This window comes from Eriocheir sinensis, chromosome 62 (genome assembly GCF_024679095.1).
Source record: "Eriocheir sinensis breed Jianghai 21 chromosome 62, ASM2467909v1, whole genome shotgun sequence".
In the NCBI taxonomy this organism is placed as follows: domain Eukaryota; kingdom Metazoa; phylum Arthropoda; class Malacostraca; order Decapoda; family Varunidae; genus Eriocheir; species Eriocheir sinensis.
The window spans coordinates 8,304,650-8,323,088 of NC_066570.1; the positions used below are offsets into that span (position 1 = coordinate 8,304,650).

At 40.4% G+C, this 18,439-nt stretch overlaps 1 protein-coding gene across 1 annotated transcript; it reads right to left on the minus strand.

Moving 5' to 3' along the window:
- Window positions 1–4,740: 4,740 nt before the first annotated feature.
- Window positions 4,741–17,443, minus strand: LOC126986740 (BUB3-interacting and GLEBS motif-containing protein ZNF207-like). Its single transcript, XM_050843116.1, has 4 exons — window positions 17,276–17,443; window positions 6,311–6,437; window positions 5,336–5,797; window positions 4,741–5,025 (listed from the first exon to the last, which is right to left on the minus strand). Exons 1-4 carry the CDS (start codon window positions 17,314–17,316, stop codon window positions 4,756–4,758), a joined length of 900 nt encoding a protein of 299 aa, XP_050699073.1. The 5' UTR covers window positions 17,317–17,443; the 3' UTR covers window positions 4,741–4,755.
- Between the last annotated feature and the right edge of the window lie 996 nt (window positions 17,444–18,439).

The window sequence follows — 18,439 nt, forward strand, 5'->3', positions numbered from 1 at the left end:
TAAACTGATCACAAATGCTTTGATATATATTATGAAATGGTTTGTGTGAGGGGTGATTTTTTCTCATTTTTCTCGCTTGGAAGGACCATTAAGAAACATGATCCCCGCTGCTACCGAGTTGAAGTTTACCACGGCAATGAGTGTCCTGAGGGTGGCACTGGTCTTGAAATATAAAAACTCAAAATTTGCCTTGAAGGAACTTAAAAATTTTCCACATGTTCACTCGTATGTGAGCAGCAATGTTTTTCACCTGATGTTGCACAGCACAGTATGCATTTGATATATGAGTGAAGTCTATGTTTTCTGGTGTATGATCAACCCCTTGAAATACCAAAGACCAATAGTGACCTTGAAGAAAAGTGGAATATCAAGCCCTAATTGCAGCTTGGGGGATAGATAAGGTGGAGGAATTGTGGTTCTACAGGATTGATCCACATGTCTCAGGGGAAGAATTAATTTGCTCCACAGTAGTAAACATCAGAATAAAGAGAGGAACTAAATAGTCAGAACAGATACTCCACTGAAACAACACCAACCCCTTCCACACTAAGAGCTCTAGAAAAAATGTTAAATTATGCCCAACTTTCCTGAATACAGTTCTTAAATTCATCTACTTATATATCTCCGCTTGCATTCACTTGCAGTTTTACATGCAATTACTGAAATTTCCTATGTCAGACAAAGCCACCACCACTGCATGGGAAGCCTCAAAAAGTAGCCTAAACCCTATGGAATAAAACTGCACCTGACATGATATCCAAACATGTTGCTCTAAAATACTCTTGGAGACAAAGCATCACATTATTCCCTATAACTCTTTGACCCTTGGCTGTGTTGGCTGGAGAGGGTGGACAGTATGCGGGCAGCTGAAAGCCCAAATCACCTGTTAATTCCAAGGAGAGAGACAGGAGAGGGAGACATAACCAGGAGCAAACATACCCTATGTCTCCCCCTCATTAAATTAAGCCACATTATTGAGTAAAGTACAACTTTAAAACAATTCAATTGTAAGAAACTGTATTTAACATTAGTCTTTAAATACTTTGAGCTGTCAAATTACTAACATAAAGTTGTGTATATGTTATACACATAACTAGTATTTACTGTACACACACAGGGCAGTTGTATTTACCACAATAACTCTGGCATTACTGATGCCTTGCCATGCACCACCAACATGAACATTTCATGAGCCAAATGTGTTAACTGACAGGAGGAAAAGAAGGCCCAAAATTCTACTCATAGATAAAACATATATATAAGCAATTGTTGTTAGCAAGAGAACCACCAGCTTGCTGTTACTTATCCTACCACGCCAAGGGCAGTGCGGCATGCAGTTAGTAAACACACGTATGTAGATATTTACAAAAATTACCTTTTACCCACAGTCAACAATCAACTCTGGAAACTCATGTGAGAAAATGACAGCCTACAGCCACTACAGGGCTATGAGTCAATGTCTTGTGCCTTCCAGAACACCTTAGGTCATGGTAACTGAGGGCAATGTCATTGATTCATTGTAGCCCATGACCAATCCTGACCCTTCATCCTACGTTGCAAACTTTCACATGAGCAATGTACTCATGTGGCTTGATCACTTCTTCAAGGGGACCGTACTACTGCCCATTCACAAAATGAATGTGAATGCTCTCTGCCTGAAAGTTCTTTTCCTCAATTTTCTCCGTTCCAGAAAATAAACAAACACATCAAAATAGCATGTATAAATCTACATTGGTGTGAGGGAAATATACAATAGCAGCAAAGACCCAAAAAGATATGATGGTGGATTACAAGCTGTTGTAATACAAAAATTTTGAAAAGTCACTTGTCGCCGCCGCTCCCGCTGCTCGCTGATTGGTCCCTGCATTATGACGTAACGCCTGTGGGCGGTGCCAAGGCTGCTCCGACTCGCATTCGAATCAACCATTATTTTTTCGCCTTCCGGAAGAATATATTTTTGCATTGCATATGTCTGATTTATTGTTTCTATGCCTTTATATATATGAATAGTATGGGCACCATGCTTCAACTAAAAAAAAAAAAAAGATAATAAATATATGTATTTTTAAAACTGAATACTATTAAGCAAACTAGTACGTATATTTACGCTGCAGTACAAATGATATGTGCATGTTCTTCATTCCAAAATCAACATTGCCAGGAGACTAAACTGATCACCTGCAGTTTGATTCATGTAGTCCAATATTGGCAAGTAGCTCAAGAAGTCTGAGAGCATTGCTACATGGACTTTACTATTCATATATATAAACGTACATGAAACAATAAATCAGATATATGCAATACGAAAAGATATTCTTGAGGAATGCAAAAAAATAATGGTAGATACGAATGCAAGTTTGAGCAGCCTTGGCCCTGCCCCCAGACGTGACATCATAACACAGGAACCAACCAGCAAGTAGCAGGAGTGGCAGCGACAAGTGAATTTTCAAAATCTTTGTATTTAAACAGCTTGTAATCTGGCATCAAATCTTTTTAGGTGTTTGCTGCTATTGCATATTTACCTCACACCAATGTAGATTTATACATGCTATTTGATATATTTGTTTATTTTATGGGAAAGGAGAAAATTGAAAAGGAAAAAACTTTCTGCCAGGCAGAGAGCATTCACATACATTTTGCAGACGGGCAATAGTCTATTAGTTCTAAAACTTATTAATGCAAAAACTTGTATTCTGGAAGAGCTCTTTCAACCTTGACCTACTCCCACTCATTTATGAGATGCCCTACAGTTGTCCTCAGGACCCTTCATAATTTCCATTCATGTATCCCATAATAAACCACTGTGTTCACTCTTGGTATGTCCTCTGTTACTCTATTCAGCATTACCCTGTCCGAGTCCTCTTTTGTTCTAGCATCACATGGTGGTAAAGCAATTACTATTGCCAACCTGAACACTTCAAAAGTGGACCATTAAAATCTGGCCCTCTCTTTTGGCTACTTTTGATATTCTCTGCTTGCAGGTGCAGCACCACTGCAGGCTTGTAGCTTTTTTCTTTTTTTTTCCGACCTTGAGATGTTCTCCTTCCCTTAGATTCTGGTCCTCTCATTCTATGCATACCCACATACCTTTCTTATCAACTTCATTAAATTAATTAATTAATTTCTGTATTTATTTATTTTTCTAGATTTGTGAATGCCAAAATATAACCTGTACTCTTTAATGAATACTTTCGACAGAAATTCATTAAAATATGAAACCTCTTTCTTGCAATTCCTACCTCCACTCTTGTTTATCACTATGCAATATGCTGTCTTCTACAATACATGATGAATTTCTCATTCACTTTAGCTACACTATATTCTCCCAATAGTTCAAAATTATTTCTATATCTTGACTTACACAGTGTAACTACTATTATTTTGTTCCAATCCTCACGTGCTTTAAAAGTAATCCAATGCCTTTTGACACAGTCTCCAAAGATGCTTTCATGAGATTGTATTACTCTCCAGATTTCCAGAGCTGCATGTACCCCATCCCATCATATTATCTGCCCTCCCAACATATTAAGCTTAATGAGTGCTTCTTGAATACTATTCACCCCTTTTTAGGGTCTAATCATAATATGTCTATCAAATAATCATATATATTCACTATTTTCCTTCAACTGTAATGCCACGTAGATTTATTAACTGAATCCATAAGCACAGTGCTCCTCATCATGCTTCTTGACGCATTAGGTGACATGAGCAGAAACAAACTGACTGGTTACACATTACATGCCACTTGAAACTTTGCTTTATAAAACCTTGAACTTCACAAGTTTTTCTATACATGAATTCATTAACATTTTAAATTTCAAATGTTCAAAGTACAAGAAACATCAATTATTAATATGACAAAGGAATTTTAGAATTAAAGACTTTGTTCGGCTGTGAAAACAGTTAACTAATAGATGTGAATTGAACTGAGGGATGGAATTTCCAATACTCAGATGTCACCACAGCTTTCAAGCTTCCAAGGAATGTAGTACTCTGGCAGCAAAGTGGTAATGACTTACTGATAACTTGAGAGCAAATGCTTTCTGGCATATATATAAACTGCAGTGTTGGGAGATTAAATTATACTCCTTATTCATTCATATAGGTTGAGGGCTTCTTGTTCTTCCCCACAAAGAAAAATAATCCCAGAATAAATATCGCATCCATCGAGAAGATAATATTTACAGAAGTCAATTCCACTGCAACAGTAACACCAAACAACTCTCACTTGCCTGAATTCCTAAAACACTGAGAAGAATGTTTGCTTTCTGAACAGCTTTTCCTAAATAAAAAACTAAAAACTTCAAGTAATACAATAAAATATGAAAAACTGTCTTGCAAATGGTAAAGAATAATGAGTTCATCAGAGTAGCTACAAAAATGAAATATTGCAACACATGACTGATTAAACCTGACCCTTAGGGAACAGCTTGGTGCATCAGCCTCGAGAACAAGTCCACCTTTGTTGGGCAAGAATGGTAAGTTGCTAACCCTCATTCTCCACCAAGTGTTACAGATGAATTGAGGCATTAGTGAGTATCATCAACCAACTATAACGTGCAGCAAAGGCAGCATAGATTCAGGTAAGAAAGTCAACAATGAACGGATGTAGCCAGATGTTATGCAATGAACCATCATGATACGACTTTCTTCCCTGATTTGAAAGTTAGTACACAGCAAGAAAGTGAATGAGACGCACGCACACACGCACGCACACACTCTAATCCCCTAAGCAGTCAAATACTACTTAATCAGCTATTTAAAACTAAGCATCACCAAGAGGAAGGTTGGTGGAGTTGGGAGTTCAATACATACCAGAGAAATATCCTCCTCTGGATGTATGATACGAGAATTTGCAGACACTGTGGTTATGAGAGCTGGCTTTTTGGTCTCTCCTTTGTCAGGTGGTCCGCTGGGAGTATTGGAGGGCTGAGCGTTGGGGGTAGACTGGCCATTGGCTTGACTGTATGCTGGGAACGCTGGCTTAATGGGGCCAATCTGAGAGTTGCCAGCCGTTGTTTGCTGCTTGAAGATAGATTCAATTTAGTACTCTTTTAACCATTAATAGAAGGCCAGTTAACTGAAGTAGCAAAACCCCCATGATTAATATTTTACAGGTTCATCAAACTCTCCCCTGAATTCATTTTACAATAAATTTAATTATTTTCTACTTTGTAATGCATTCATATTTTATCAAGTGATTGGTTTTCAAGGCATAGTAGATAGGGAAAAGGTGAGAGTACAAAAATGAGGTCTGGTGGCCTGCAATCAAACTTGACCACAATAATGAGTACATCTCACACATGTCATGAAGGACTGGAGGCCTCCACCTTACCTGGACAGCTGAAGGGAAGAGTGGTTTGTTGGGTGGCTGAGTGTTGGGAGGTGTGGTTCCTGGGGGAGCTCCTGGTGGGGGCATGGGACCTAAGTGGCCCATGTGGCCAGCCATCATTCCATGTCCACCCATGTAAGGAGGCATAGGACCCATAGGCCCCATAGGCCCCATCATTGGCATCATTGGGCCATTTGGCCCCATCATTGGTCCCATGGGTCCTGGAGGACCCTGGGAAGGCACTGCTGGGGGGGGAGGATTGGACTGGCCTGGCAGACTTGACTGTGAGTCTTCATCGTCCTCTTCTTCCTGCCGCCTGTTGCTACTGCCCATCCTGCCAGCACGCTGCCGCTCATGTTCCTTGAGGTCCTCCTCAGGGATGCCCTCCATCCCATAAATTTCTATTTCAATGTTGTTACGATTGGGCAGGGCATTGGGCACTTTGTCTATGGTTTCCTTGTGTACCTGTAGAGGAAGACACACATTCAAACACTGCTGACTGGGATGATCATTGCAAGATTGAAACTTCATACATTGATGAGCTTCCTACTATATGAAAGCGCAATACCTTACAAAGTGCACCTTATTCCTCCATATAACATTTCTTACTCTCAAGTAAGCCACTAGGAAAGCACAGGAGGGACAATATTATAATTCCAAAATAAATTCCCTTCAAAATCAAACAGTGGAGGGGATTATCATTCAATTATTTATCATCTGACACATCTCAAGAGGCATCACAGAGCAGATAATAATAAAAGATAAATAAATAAATTAAAACTTTACCATATTAACTGTAGTTAGGGATGGAGAGTTAAAATGGACTCTGCTAAAAACAAGTTAAAGCACAATAAACAATCTCAAATGAAATCAACATCACTGCTGTCCAGACGCTTAATAGAAAATATGAGAACATCAACACATAGCCTTAGTGAAGTTTCATAGTGACTTCCAGACTGACGGGTGCTATCCACTCACCTGCATGCAATGGATGGATAAGCCTGGGCCAGTGTAAAGCTTCTTGTGACATATGTGACATTTGAAGTGTTTTGCCTTTTGGTGCTGTATTAAGATCTTCTCATCATCAAACTCACGGTTGCAATACCTGAAAGGAAGACATACATGCTGGTAAGAAATGAGTAATTAGATTCAACTTATCTAACTATCCATCTATCAATGATGTACACTTGCTTCTCAAAACTTGGACATAAGGCTTCAGATCAGCCAGTTCATGTGAGAGAGGTGCATCAGGGTCAAACAGAAAGGGGACACTGTTTAAGGGAAGAGGAGGAGGAAGGTTTTAGGGGAGATGTATGGTATGGCTGATAGATATTTACCCGTGTCAAACTCAGCAATACAACGGGCGTAAAACTATATAAAAACCACTATAAGCTGGGTTTACATTGGGTTTTGCAAGGAATAAAACAGCTTGATATGGCAGTATGCATAGTCAGTGGGAAGGAACAGAATGGTTTTTGTACAGACAGAAGGGGGGAGGACAACATGTTTGTAGTTAACACAGTGACTGAAAGAATGAAAGGAACGGGGGATGAAGGAATACCTTGCTTTCCTCGACATAGAAAAAGTGTATGATAGGGTAAACAGGGGTTTGTTAAGTCGATGATTGTTGACTAGGATAGGAGTGAGTGAGAGGGTAGTAGGAATAATAGATAGTATGTATGAAAACACATGGGCAGTATATAACCTAGGGGATATAGAGACAGAGTGGATCAACAGCCATAGAGGGGTTAGCAAGGGCGTGTGCTGTTTGGGCTGTACACAGAGGAGCTGACAGAGAGGTTGAGGACATCGGGTTATGGGATAAGGGTGAGGAGTGAACGGTTAGGATGTCTCCTGTATGCAGATGACATTGCGATCATGAGTGAGGATAGTGAGGAATTGCAACAAATGTTGGATGTAGTAGCACAGTATGGGAGGGACTTTGATATGAAATTTAGTAGTGAGAAGAGTCAGGTGGTTGTAATAAATGCTGAGGCTATGGACAAGGAAAGGACCTGGGCACTAGGAGAGATGAGCATAGGCCGGTACAAGTTCATACAAGTAACTAGGGATCATAGTCGATGAGAATGGGACTGATTGGACCAACCAGAATAGAATTTCTAGGGCAAACCCTTTGGGTAGGAAGGCTAGGAAGTGTGGCTAGATGTAGACCCAACAGGTATGAGGTAGTTTGGGGGATATGGAGGGGCATGGCAGTACTAGGCCTCATGTACGGCCTAGAATGCATGAGGTGGACCGTCAGAGCTAGATAAGCTAGAGGTATAGTCTAGTAAATGTAACTTGAGCCTTTAGGCACAGCTCCCCTGATAGTCCGAGAGCTAGCTACGGGTGATTTTACCCCAACGAGCCCAGAAGATATAATGCTCTAACTTGGTTAAGTTTATCACCGACAATTGAAAAAGGTTTGTCAGCTGCTTCAACTCGGGTGGGTGTTGCCCCCAGGGGGTGCCAAAATACCCCTTTTTGAGGTTGATTTTACTTTTCAAACTATACACTTCAAACTTTGTATATAAAACTATGTATTTATTCTTAATAATATGGCGATATAACTCACAGAATATTTAAGGGGGATGAAGGGGTCAGCTGCCCTTAAAAAGACCCTAAAAGTGTTGGATTTTACCCCAAAAGCTACACGAATCATATTCACTCAGTATAATGATAAAATGCAGTAGATATGAATCTACTAATAACTGACACTATTTCTCGGTGGTAAAAGGGGGTCAGCTGCCCTCCAAATTTAGTCTGATTTTGGCCCTTGGGGTAAAAATGTCTTACCCCAAGAGCTACACGTACCAAAATGCAGTAGCACAGAGTTAATCTGTCCAAATTGATAATGAGACTAAAACTGACAACATTATCAGGTGGTAAGATGTGGTCAGCTGACCTCCAAATTTTGCCCATTTTGACCCCGTGAGGTAAAAAAAGACAACTATGAGTTACAGTTTTTATATTTTACCACCTGATAATGTTGTCAGTTTTAGTCTCATTATCAATTTGGACAGATTAACTCTGTGCTACTGCATTTTGGTACGTGTAGCTCTTGGGGTAAGACATTTTTACCCCAAGGGCCAAAATCAGACTAAATTTGGAGGCAGCTGACCCCTTTACCACCGAGAAATAGTGTCAGTTATTAGTAGATTCATATCTACTGCATTTATCATTATACTGAGTGAATATGATTCGTGTAGCTTTTGGGTAAAATCCAACACTTTTAGGGTCTTTTAAGGGCAGCTGACCCTTCATCCCCTTAAATATTCTGTGAGTTATATCGCCATATTATTAAGAATAAATACATAGTTTTATATACAAAGTTTGAAGTGTATAGTTTGAAAAGTAAAATCAACCTCAAAAGGGTATTTTGGCAAATAACACCCACCGAGTTGAAGCAGCTGACAAACCTTTTTCAATTGTCGGTGATAAACTTAACCAAGTTAGAGCATTATATCTTCTGGGCTCGTTGGGGTAAAATCACCCGTAGCTAGCTCTCGGACTATGAGCTGCGCTACTGCTGAATCACCCCATCATTCTCTTCAAAGGAGCTCGCTACCCCCCCCCCCCCCTCTCTCTTATTTACGTTATGTATAATATTGTATAAATATGTATAATGATTGAGTGAGTGACCGCGGTGCTGAGCGGATGTGTTGCGCCTAGCTCCACACAGAAAGTGTCGACATGGCTGTTAGGGCCAAGGGACTGGGGGATTTGTGTTATGTTTGTGCAAAATTCACAGGCAAGAAGTGGATTGGATGCTGTTTGTGCACTAGGTGGTGTCATGTGAAGTGTGCTAATTTGCCTGGGATCAACCTGGATAATTTACCTAAAATAAATTGGATATGCACCCCATGCCTCCATAAAGCATCTCTGGCTACCAGCATTGCGGAAAAATTGGATGAATTCAAGCAAGAATTATCAAAGGAAATATCTGTGGTTAACCTTTTAAATACGTGACGCAGACGTCAGCGTCACAGTATAGAAAGGGTTAAGAGGAAATGGAAGAGGATTAATCCTCTTCTAAACCTCTTAATTCTCTTCCATTTCCTCTTAACCCTCTTCTAAACTTCTTAAGAGAAAATGGAAGAGGATTACGAGGTTTAGAAGAAGATTAATCCTCCTACATTTCCTCTCAACCCTTTCCATACTGTGACGCCGACGTTTGCTTCACCGTATTGAAAGGGTAAAGGATGAGGTTGAATCAAGGGCTGAGAAGGTGCATGAGGAGCTGGGATCAGTTGCTGACACGCTTAAAAGTGCTGAGCATGCTGAATCCAGTTGGGCCGAGGTGGCAAAGAGAGGCAGGAAAGTCAAGAAGAATCTCTTAGATGTAAAAGCTTCTACACAGGAATAGAAGGCAACAGACATGAAAGATGAAGTCTCCCAGGCATTGAATGGTATTCAAATAACTGATTCAAGATTTACAAATGGAGGTAAAATTGTCATGAACTTTGATAATGAAAACACAAGGGATGAGGCTGCTCAAAAACTGGAGTCTGTTGAGCAAATTAGTAATAAGTGTTGGAAAGATGAAACCAAAGATGCAATGCAAACCAAATATGCAATGTGCATAAAGAGTAGACCAAAGAAAAAATAAAGGAGACCATCTTAGACCGCAATGAGTTCTTACACACAATTGAGGATGTTGAGAATAAGATTGAGCTGATTTTTAGTAAGCCTGCAGCTGGTGGTACAATGAGCTACATATTGAGGTGCAACCCAACTGTGAGAGCTGATTCACAAGAATCATGACAAGTTAAAATTAGAATGGGGAATATACACAGTGAGAGACAGATACCATGCAATTATATGCTATCATTGTCAAAGATATGGCCATCTTGAGGCCAACTGTAATGCTAAGAGAAATGGAGAAGCCCCATAATGTTTCAAATGTGCTGGCGATCATAAATCGAAAGATTGTTCCATGGCTGAGAAGAAATGCATAAATTGTGTGAGGTACAAGAAGCCTGAAATCAACCACTCAGCAAATGACCAGTGTTGTGTAGTTCTCCAGACTGAAATGGAGAGAATTCGTAACATAACCGATCATGGCTATTAATTAGTGTTTGTACTCATATAAATTGTGTGTGATGAATGTTCAGTGTGTTGGAAATAATCGTTGGATGTTCAATTGTGTTACTATAATATCAGACATGAAAACTGAACCAATGGATATTTGTGATATTATTCGTGAAAGCAATTAAGACACTCACTCACTCACTAAGATGTTTGAGAATAAGTGCATCGATGATGCACACCTGAAACCTCATCAACAATAAACGGTATATTTTGCTTGGCTGCGCAAGACGCGAGAGTGAGACCTACATGAGTCTTCCGTGGTGGCGGAAGGGAGAATGGTACAGCCTGGCGGTGGTTGCCAAGGTCCCTCAAGCGGCAACGTTGCATGATCCACATTGCCAAGTGAAATGGAAGGTTTACAGAGTCGTTGTTTTTCCCACAAAACCCACCCCTTTCATAACACCAATCACTCATATTATTATTATATATATATATATATATATATATATATATATATATATACTATATATATATATATATATATATATATATATATATATATATATATATATATATATATATATATATATATATATATATATATATATATATATATATATATATATATATATATATATATATATATATATATATATATATATATATATATATATATATATATATATACTGAGTATTATTGTGTCCTTGATGAGGTCACGTAAATCAAAAACAATGTAAATCAAACAAGAGGTAGGTTTCTATCGAAAAATAAATATTCACTTCATTCAGTGGAGAGAGAGAATATCCACTCAGGCACTCAGTCTCAGACGCACTCGTGTGAGGAAGAAATGAGGGACACCATGTGCGACTGGCTAGTATTGGTACAGGTACCGATACTGGTACCGGTACTTGCCCACCCCTATTGTTGAGTAGCGTGGCAGCGTGGGTACTGTATTGTTGTTCAAGTGGTGCGTGGGAAGAACTGAGCTCAGCTGTGTGGCCGCGGCGCTGTGTGAGTCCAGTTGCGTGAGACATCTGATGATCATTCCATAAAATATCGCGTATAAGTGAATAAAATGTGTAAATTAAACATTTATTTGGATTTTGGACCCCGCGTTATTTCATATATATATATATATATATATATATATATATATATATATATATATATATATATATATATATATACATACAGTAATCCCTCGTCTATCGCAGGAGTTAGGTTCCAGAACCCCCCGCGATAGGCGAAAATCCGCGAAGTACCGACCTTATATTTTTTTATTGTTTATATATATTTTAAGGCTTTATAATCATACTATAATTCTTGTTTCGACCTTCGACATTTGCTTCATAAATACGAACTTCGCGCAGGAATTAGTTGGGCGGAGCGGAAGAATACTCAAAGAAAGGACAATATGAGTGTAGCTCACTTCTTTAATATCACAATTAGGTAAATACGGAAGGGGAAATGGAGGAAAGGCACAAAGTGAGTCATGAAAAAAAATACGGATAGAGGATGCAAGAAGGGAGAACAAGGAAAAGTAGTGGAGGAAACAGGGAGAGATAAAGAGGATGAAAACAAGGAGAAGGGTGTGGGGAAGGAGGGACAGTGGGGAGAGTCATGTCAGGTCCTGAGGGAGAGTCATGTAAGGGCTTTGGTTATGACCTGACTCTCACTTCTGCCCCTCCCTCCCCACACCCTTTCCATTTCACCTTCTGTGTGTGTGTGTGTGTGTGTTTACCTAGTTGTAAACACACACACACATACAGAAGGGGAAATGAGAAAGGAGTGACAGAAGGGACTCAAGTCAGGGCTTGGGTTAGGACATGACCTGACTCACTTCTGTCCCTCCCTCCACACACCCTTCCCATTTCCCCTTCTGTGTGTGTGTGTGTGTGTGTGTTCATATCATCTAATGGGGAAGGAGAAAGGGAAGAAGAGTGATAGAGTGAGAGATAAGACTAAAGATAAGAGGGTGTGAGAAAGGAAGAAACAATGGAAATGAGTGGAGGAAATGGGACTGGAAAAGAAGAGGGAGGTAGGGAGAGTCAGGTAAAGGTGAGGAAAGAGGGGGAGAGAAAGACATTAAAAGAGAGAGGTAGGGAGGGTCAGGTCAAGGTGAGGAAAGAGGAGAGAGAAAGGGTGAGTGGGTGGGAGAGAGATTAAAAGAGAGGTAGGGAGGGTCAGGTAAAGGTGAGGAAAGAGGGGGAGAGAAAAGGTGTGTGGGAGGGAGAGATTAAAAGAGAGGTAGGGAGAGTCAGGTAAAAGTGAGGAAAGAGGGGGAGAGAAAGGGTGTGAGTGAGAGGGAAAGATATTAAAAGAGAAAAACTGGGAGGGAGGTGAAAGGAAAAGAAGAAAGATATGAGAAGGAAGGGCAAAAATACAGGGACGGAGAGGGAGAAGAAAGAGGGGAGGAGTGAACCAGGGAAAAGACTAACGGCACAATAGGCCGCGACGGAAAAAAAAAAAAAAAAATAGGTGGGTGAGTAAGTGCTTTTTTAGGTGTGTTCCTAATTACATTGATTTATATCGTTTTCATTTTTTAGGCTAGAAAATGCTTATTTTACCGCAAAATCCCGCGATATAGTTAAAAATCCGTGATACGATACAATTTAAAAATCCATATATATATATATATATATATATATATATATATATATATATATATATAAATATATATATATATATATATATATATATATATATATATACAGTACCCATCAGTTGAAGTGTCACACTTGGCCCCGTGACACTTCTTGTGGTGGGATTTGGTATGAAGTGTATATCAAAGGGAGAAAACTCGCCTGGTTGAAAATTACCTTCCTCGCGTTCTCCTCAGTCTAACAAGCAGGGAGAACAATGACTTAGTGCTGCATTAGCTTTTACCAGAGAAGTCAGCATTGCACTTTCCATCCTGTTGGGACCCACCAATTTTCTTGCATACTTTCTTTGGGTTGCTGTCAATTACTTTAAGCCTTTCATTACTAAACGCTCGCAGCGAGCATTAGGCGTATTTGCTGGTGGTGCTAAACGCTCGCTGCAAGCTCCACCCACACTCAAATCTCCCGCATATGAAAGTGTTCCAACACTAATTCTCACAACACAGGATTGCCAATTGAGTGGGTTCTTCACTAAATTTGGTGGCAAATCTACGGACCAGTAACTGGTGAATGTTCTTGCCCAATATAGCGGCATTTTTGCATAGCTTCACCTATCACCTGACTGATCCTTTGACCATAGTTGTAAATATTGCAGTTGGCAATACTCCCTTGCCAGAATCTGAAGGAGAGATGTCCGCAGTTCTCTCAGTATGTCTGATCATCCCACACGCACCGACGTAAGTGTTAACATTCAACACTCCCTGCATATATATATATATATATATATATATATATATATATATATATATATATATATATATATATATATATATATATATATATATATATATATATAGGTAACTCAATTCTGTAGTATTGTGTCCTTGAAGAGGTCGCGTAAATCAAAAACAACGTAAATCAAACAAGAGGTAGGTTTCTATCGAAAAATAAATATTCACTTCATTCAGTGGAGAGAGAGAGAGAGAGAGAGAGAGAGAGAGAGAGAGAGAGAGAGAGAATATCCATATCACCGAGATATCCACTCAGGCACTCAGCCTCACTCGTGTGAGGAAGAAATGAGGGATACCATGAGCGACTGGCTTGTATTGGTACCAGTACCGAGCAGTCTGGTACCGGTACCGTACCGTATAGCTGGTACCGATAGTACCGGTACTGGTACCTGCGCACCCCTATTGTTAAGTAGCGTGGCAGCGTGGGCACTGTATTGTTGTTCAAGTGGCGTGCGGGAAGAACTGAGCTCAGCTGTGTGGCCGTGACACCATGTGAGTCCAGTTGCGTGAGACATCTGGTGGCCACTCCATAAAATATCGCGTTTAAGTGAAAAAACGTGTAAATTAAATATTTATTTGGATTTCGGACCCCAGGTTATTTTAAAAACGCATAAACCAAACTCGCGTATATCGAGTTACCTGTATATATATATATATATATATATATATATATATATATATATCTATATATATATATATTTTTTTTTTATTTTTTTTTTTTACAGCAAAGGAGACAGCTCAAGGGCACAAAAAAGTAAACATTAATAAAAAAATAAAAAAAGCCCGCTACTCGCTGCTCCTAAAAAGAATCCAAGGAGGTGGCCGAAAGATAAGTCAGTTTCGGGAGGAGAGGTGTCCTGATACCCTCCTCTTGAAAGAGTTCAAGTCGTAGGCAGGAGGAAATACAGATGAAGGAAGATTGTTCCAGAGTTTACCAAGCGTGAGGGATGAAAGAGTGAAGATGCTGGTTAACTCTTACATAAGGGTTTGGACAGTATAGGGATGAGCATGAGTAGAAAGTCAGTGCAGCGGGCCGGAGGGGGAGGCATGCAGTTAGCAAGTTCAGAAGAGCAGTCATCGTGGAAATATCGATAGAAGATAGAAAGAGAGGCAACATTGCGGCGGAATTTAAGAGGTAGAAGACTATCAGTATGAGGAGGAGAGCTGATGAGACGAAGAGCCTTTGCCTCCACTCCACGGTATATATATATATATACCGTATATATATATATATATATATATATATATATATATATATATATATATATATATATATATATTACATATATAGATAACGTACAGACTAACAGTGAGACATCGCCATGCGCAGGTCATCGCTAGATGTGTAAACAATGGGGGGTTCCCCGGGCCAAACCACAGGGCTCAAGTTACAGTCAAATGACAATAGAACTGAACAGAGTAGAGTAGGGAGGCTGGCTCTGGGTGCCAATAGGTATGCAACAGTAGATGCAGTGTAAGGGGAAGTAGGCTGGAGCACCTTTGAGGAAAGAATAGGTAAAGCAGTTTTAGGGTACAAAGTTAGGCTAAGAGAGATGAGTGGGAATAGGTGGACTTGAAAGGTATCTGAGTGGGCGGGACAGGAGACGAAGTGGAACAAGTCTAGCATATGCTGGGAGAAGAGATGTAGGCTGGAGGGCTTCACACTCTCTGAGATGATGCTAGGGAGGGAGGAGAAGGAAGTGAAGCATAGAATGAATGACAAAGTTCAGGAGAGGGGCAAGGTAGACTGGAGCCAGAGGGTGTGGGCAAAGAGTTCTCTAGAATGGTACAAGCTGAAAGCCAAACCCAAGTGTGAAGCTTTCTATGATGGTAGCCTAGGGAGTGTGTTCTTCAAGGCCAGGACCAAATCATTAGAGATGAATAGTAGGACATATAAGTGGGCCAATGGGGGAAGCAAAGTATGCTGTATGTGTGAAGGGGGGGTCGACGAGACCATAGAACATATGAAGCGTGTCGTGCAAAAGGGGTCTGACCCTCAAAAGTGGCGGGTTGGAGTTACGGGCGGGAACCTGTTGTCCTGAGGTTCAATTATCTTGTAGTGATGTTGGAAAAGGCAAAAGCAAACATCCAGCAGGGTGTACTAAGGTCTAAAGTGGCTTGTTTTGGTCCTACACGTGGTGCGGACTAACTTTAGACCGAGAGCGAAAGTTGTGGTCGGCCGATTTAAAAAATGTATAAAATCAGGAATTAGACACAGCAACATAATTTTTTTACAGAACACTTTATATTCCGTAGACTCCTTAAAAATGAAACTAAAAAAAAAAAAAAAAAAATAGTGCGGGAGGAAGGAGTAAATAAAAAAATTTGACCATAACAAAAAATAAATAAATGAAAAACTCAATGGCATGAAAGATCTAGCTTAAACATTTAATTTGATGTATAATAGTAATACACTGCACAACTTTATTCGGTAGTAATCAGTAACTAACTTTTGACTGCTAATTATTCAAAACTAAGGTCAGGCGGGTTAGACCACTTTCGCATGATGCGCCTCATATGCTACTAGAGTGTCCTAGGTATGATAAGGATAAGCAGAGTATGATAGAAATAATAACACAGGAATTAGGAACACAAGTGGAATAGGATGCAAGAGGGGAATGTAGAAAGGGTGACAGAATTCTTGATAGGTCTGAGTACACTGCACAGTGACCAGAAGACCAATAGAGGGGGTAATGGAATTCCTAGAGAGCCTGGGCAGTGCGCCCCGGACAGGGTGAACCCCTGTAGATGTCCCCGCCTGTGCCTCTACAGGCTCTCTCAACTAAAGCAGTATTCATTTGGATTTTCTGGGTGTTTGCCCTGAGGGAGTAAGCCATTACAAAAGCTGTAGTTAGGACCGAACGGGACAACTACCTCCTGAACCAAGACTAAGGCCTTGCTCTGCAATCTTGCATTGTGTAATTCTAGGTATTTACATTACTTTTGGCACTTATCCTAACATAACATGTGACCAAGGGGGTTTACTGTGTGCTGATTTGATTTCTATTCTCAAAATTATAGCAAATCACATCTTACTATCAAGTTTAAAGACCTAAGTGGAATCCTGACCCTTGTCTTTCCCACGATAGTTATGTAAGTGCCCCCCACCATTGCTGCAGTGTGAGGCATACGAAGCTACACATTCAGCAGACCCAAGGCACACACCACCACACCAGCATTGGCCCGCGGCGTAGCACGTACTCTGTGTGCACGGAGGCCACCCGTACCCTCCCCCGGGCCACCATGGCCACACTTGGCCACTGGGTCACAAGGCGGGAGCGGCGCCCCTGCCCCCCGCGCCAATACTTAATATCTTTGTAAGTTTACAGGGGCACGGATATGAGTCTGGCAGCATGCAAATGACACGGGACGAAATGTGTGAGGCAAGAGACGGAGGGAATCAATTTGTGTAGCATCGATCGGTCCACCTCTTGGAGCCTCCAGTGTCCATGGGCAGCACAGGGCGCCAGGCACGCCCTGCAGCACCTGCCTGACGCTGCGGCAGTCCAGGCATACTCACCAGCACCAGGGCTTCGTCTGCTTCTTCTTCTTCCGTCCCATTTTAATTTACTTGATCGCCGAGGTTTCTGCTACACAATATGGCAGCTGCGTCGTCCTCCCTGGGTGGTGTGTGCGGCAGACAGGCAGCAGAGGGCAGCAGGGGAGCGGCGCCAAATTTGACTCCAGAGGGACTAGAAGGGACCACGCAGCTACTGATTGATTGATAGTTGCAGGTAAACAACAAGGGAGAAGGGAGGAACATGCCATCCCAACCCCCAGGCAGGACAGAGTGTGATTATACAACTATTAATACATGTGTGGGCAGCACCATGAAACTAAAAAGATACAATGGTTAAAGTAATATCAAGTTTAGTCCAAGGGGCATACCAGATGAGAATGATATATACCAGCTTAACGGAATACGGTACTCAACCTCTTCACCCTGTAGTTAATCCTTGTGTTCCCTGTGTGGTAGAGTTTACCTGCAGTTCCTGGTGCTACTTCCACATGTATCCTTGGTTGTATAATCACACTGTACTGCCTGGGGGTTGGGATGGCATGCTCCTCCCGTCTCCTTTGTTGTTTACTTGCAAGAATAAACTATCAATCAAGTGACAAAATCGCATTGCAGGAAAATATGTAATTGAAATGATTCTTTCGGTTTTCCTTTACAATTTCTAAATAAAGCAAAACAGTGGGCGAAACAAATCGATATGTCAATATATCAGATTGAAAAGGTTAGTACTTGCGTTACAACTCATTTGGTTAATTCCTACACGGCATGCACATGGTATTTCTACAGTTTTTCTATGCCTAAGCTTCAAAATATTGAAATTTCAGCTTTGTCTGGTTTTAAAGGTTTCAAACTGAAAAAAAACTAAATTCATACCTATATATATATATATATATATATATATATATATATATATATATATATATATATATATATATATATATATATATATATATATATATATATATATATATATGTTTCCTGTTGCATTTATAAACTCAGAGTAACAAATGTGTAACTATGTGATAGAGCAAGGGAACATAAGTATATATTTTGCAAGAGGTCGGTAGGCTAATATCTTGGAGGAAGAATATAAGGAGAGGGCATGACGTCACAGAAGTGAGGCAGTCTTGCCTTGGCTTTGCTCCGCCCCCTCCCTCAAGTCCACCC

Excerpts from the sequence above, each read along its gene's own strand:
- LOC126986740 (XM_050843116.1), bottom strand. The coding sequence starts at position 17,316 with ATGGGACGGAAGAAGAAGAAGCAGACGAAGCCCTGGTGCTG. Across the intron at positions 6,438-17,275 it reads CAGACGAAGCCCTGGTGCTG|GTATTGCAACCGTGAGTTTG; the intron begins GTGAGTATGCCT and ends TCTTCCTTTCAG. Across the intron at positions 5,798-6,310 it reads TATCCATCCATTGCATGCAG|GTACACAAGGAAACCATAGA; the intron begins GTGAGTGGATAG and ends CTTCCTCTACAG.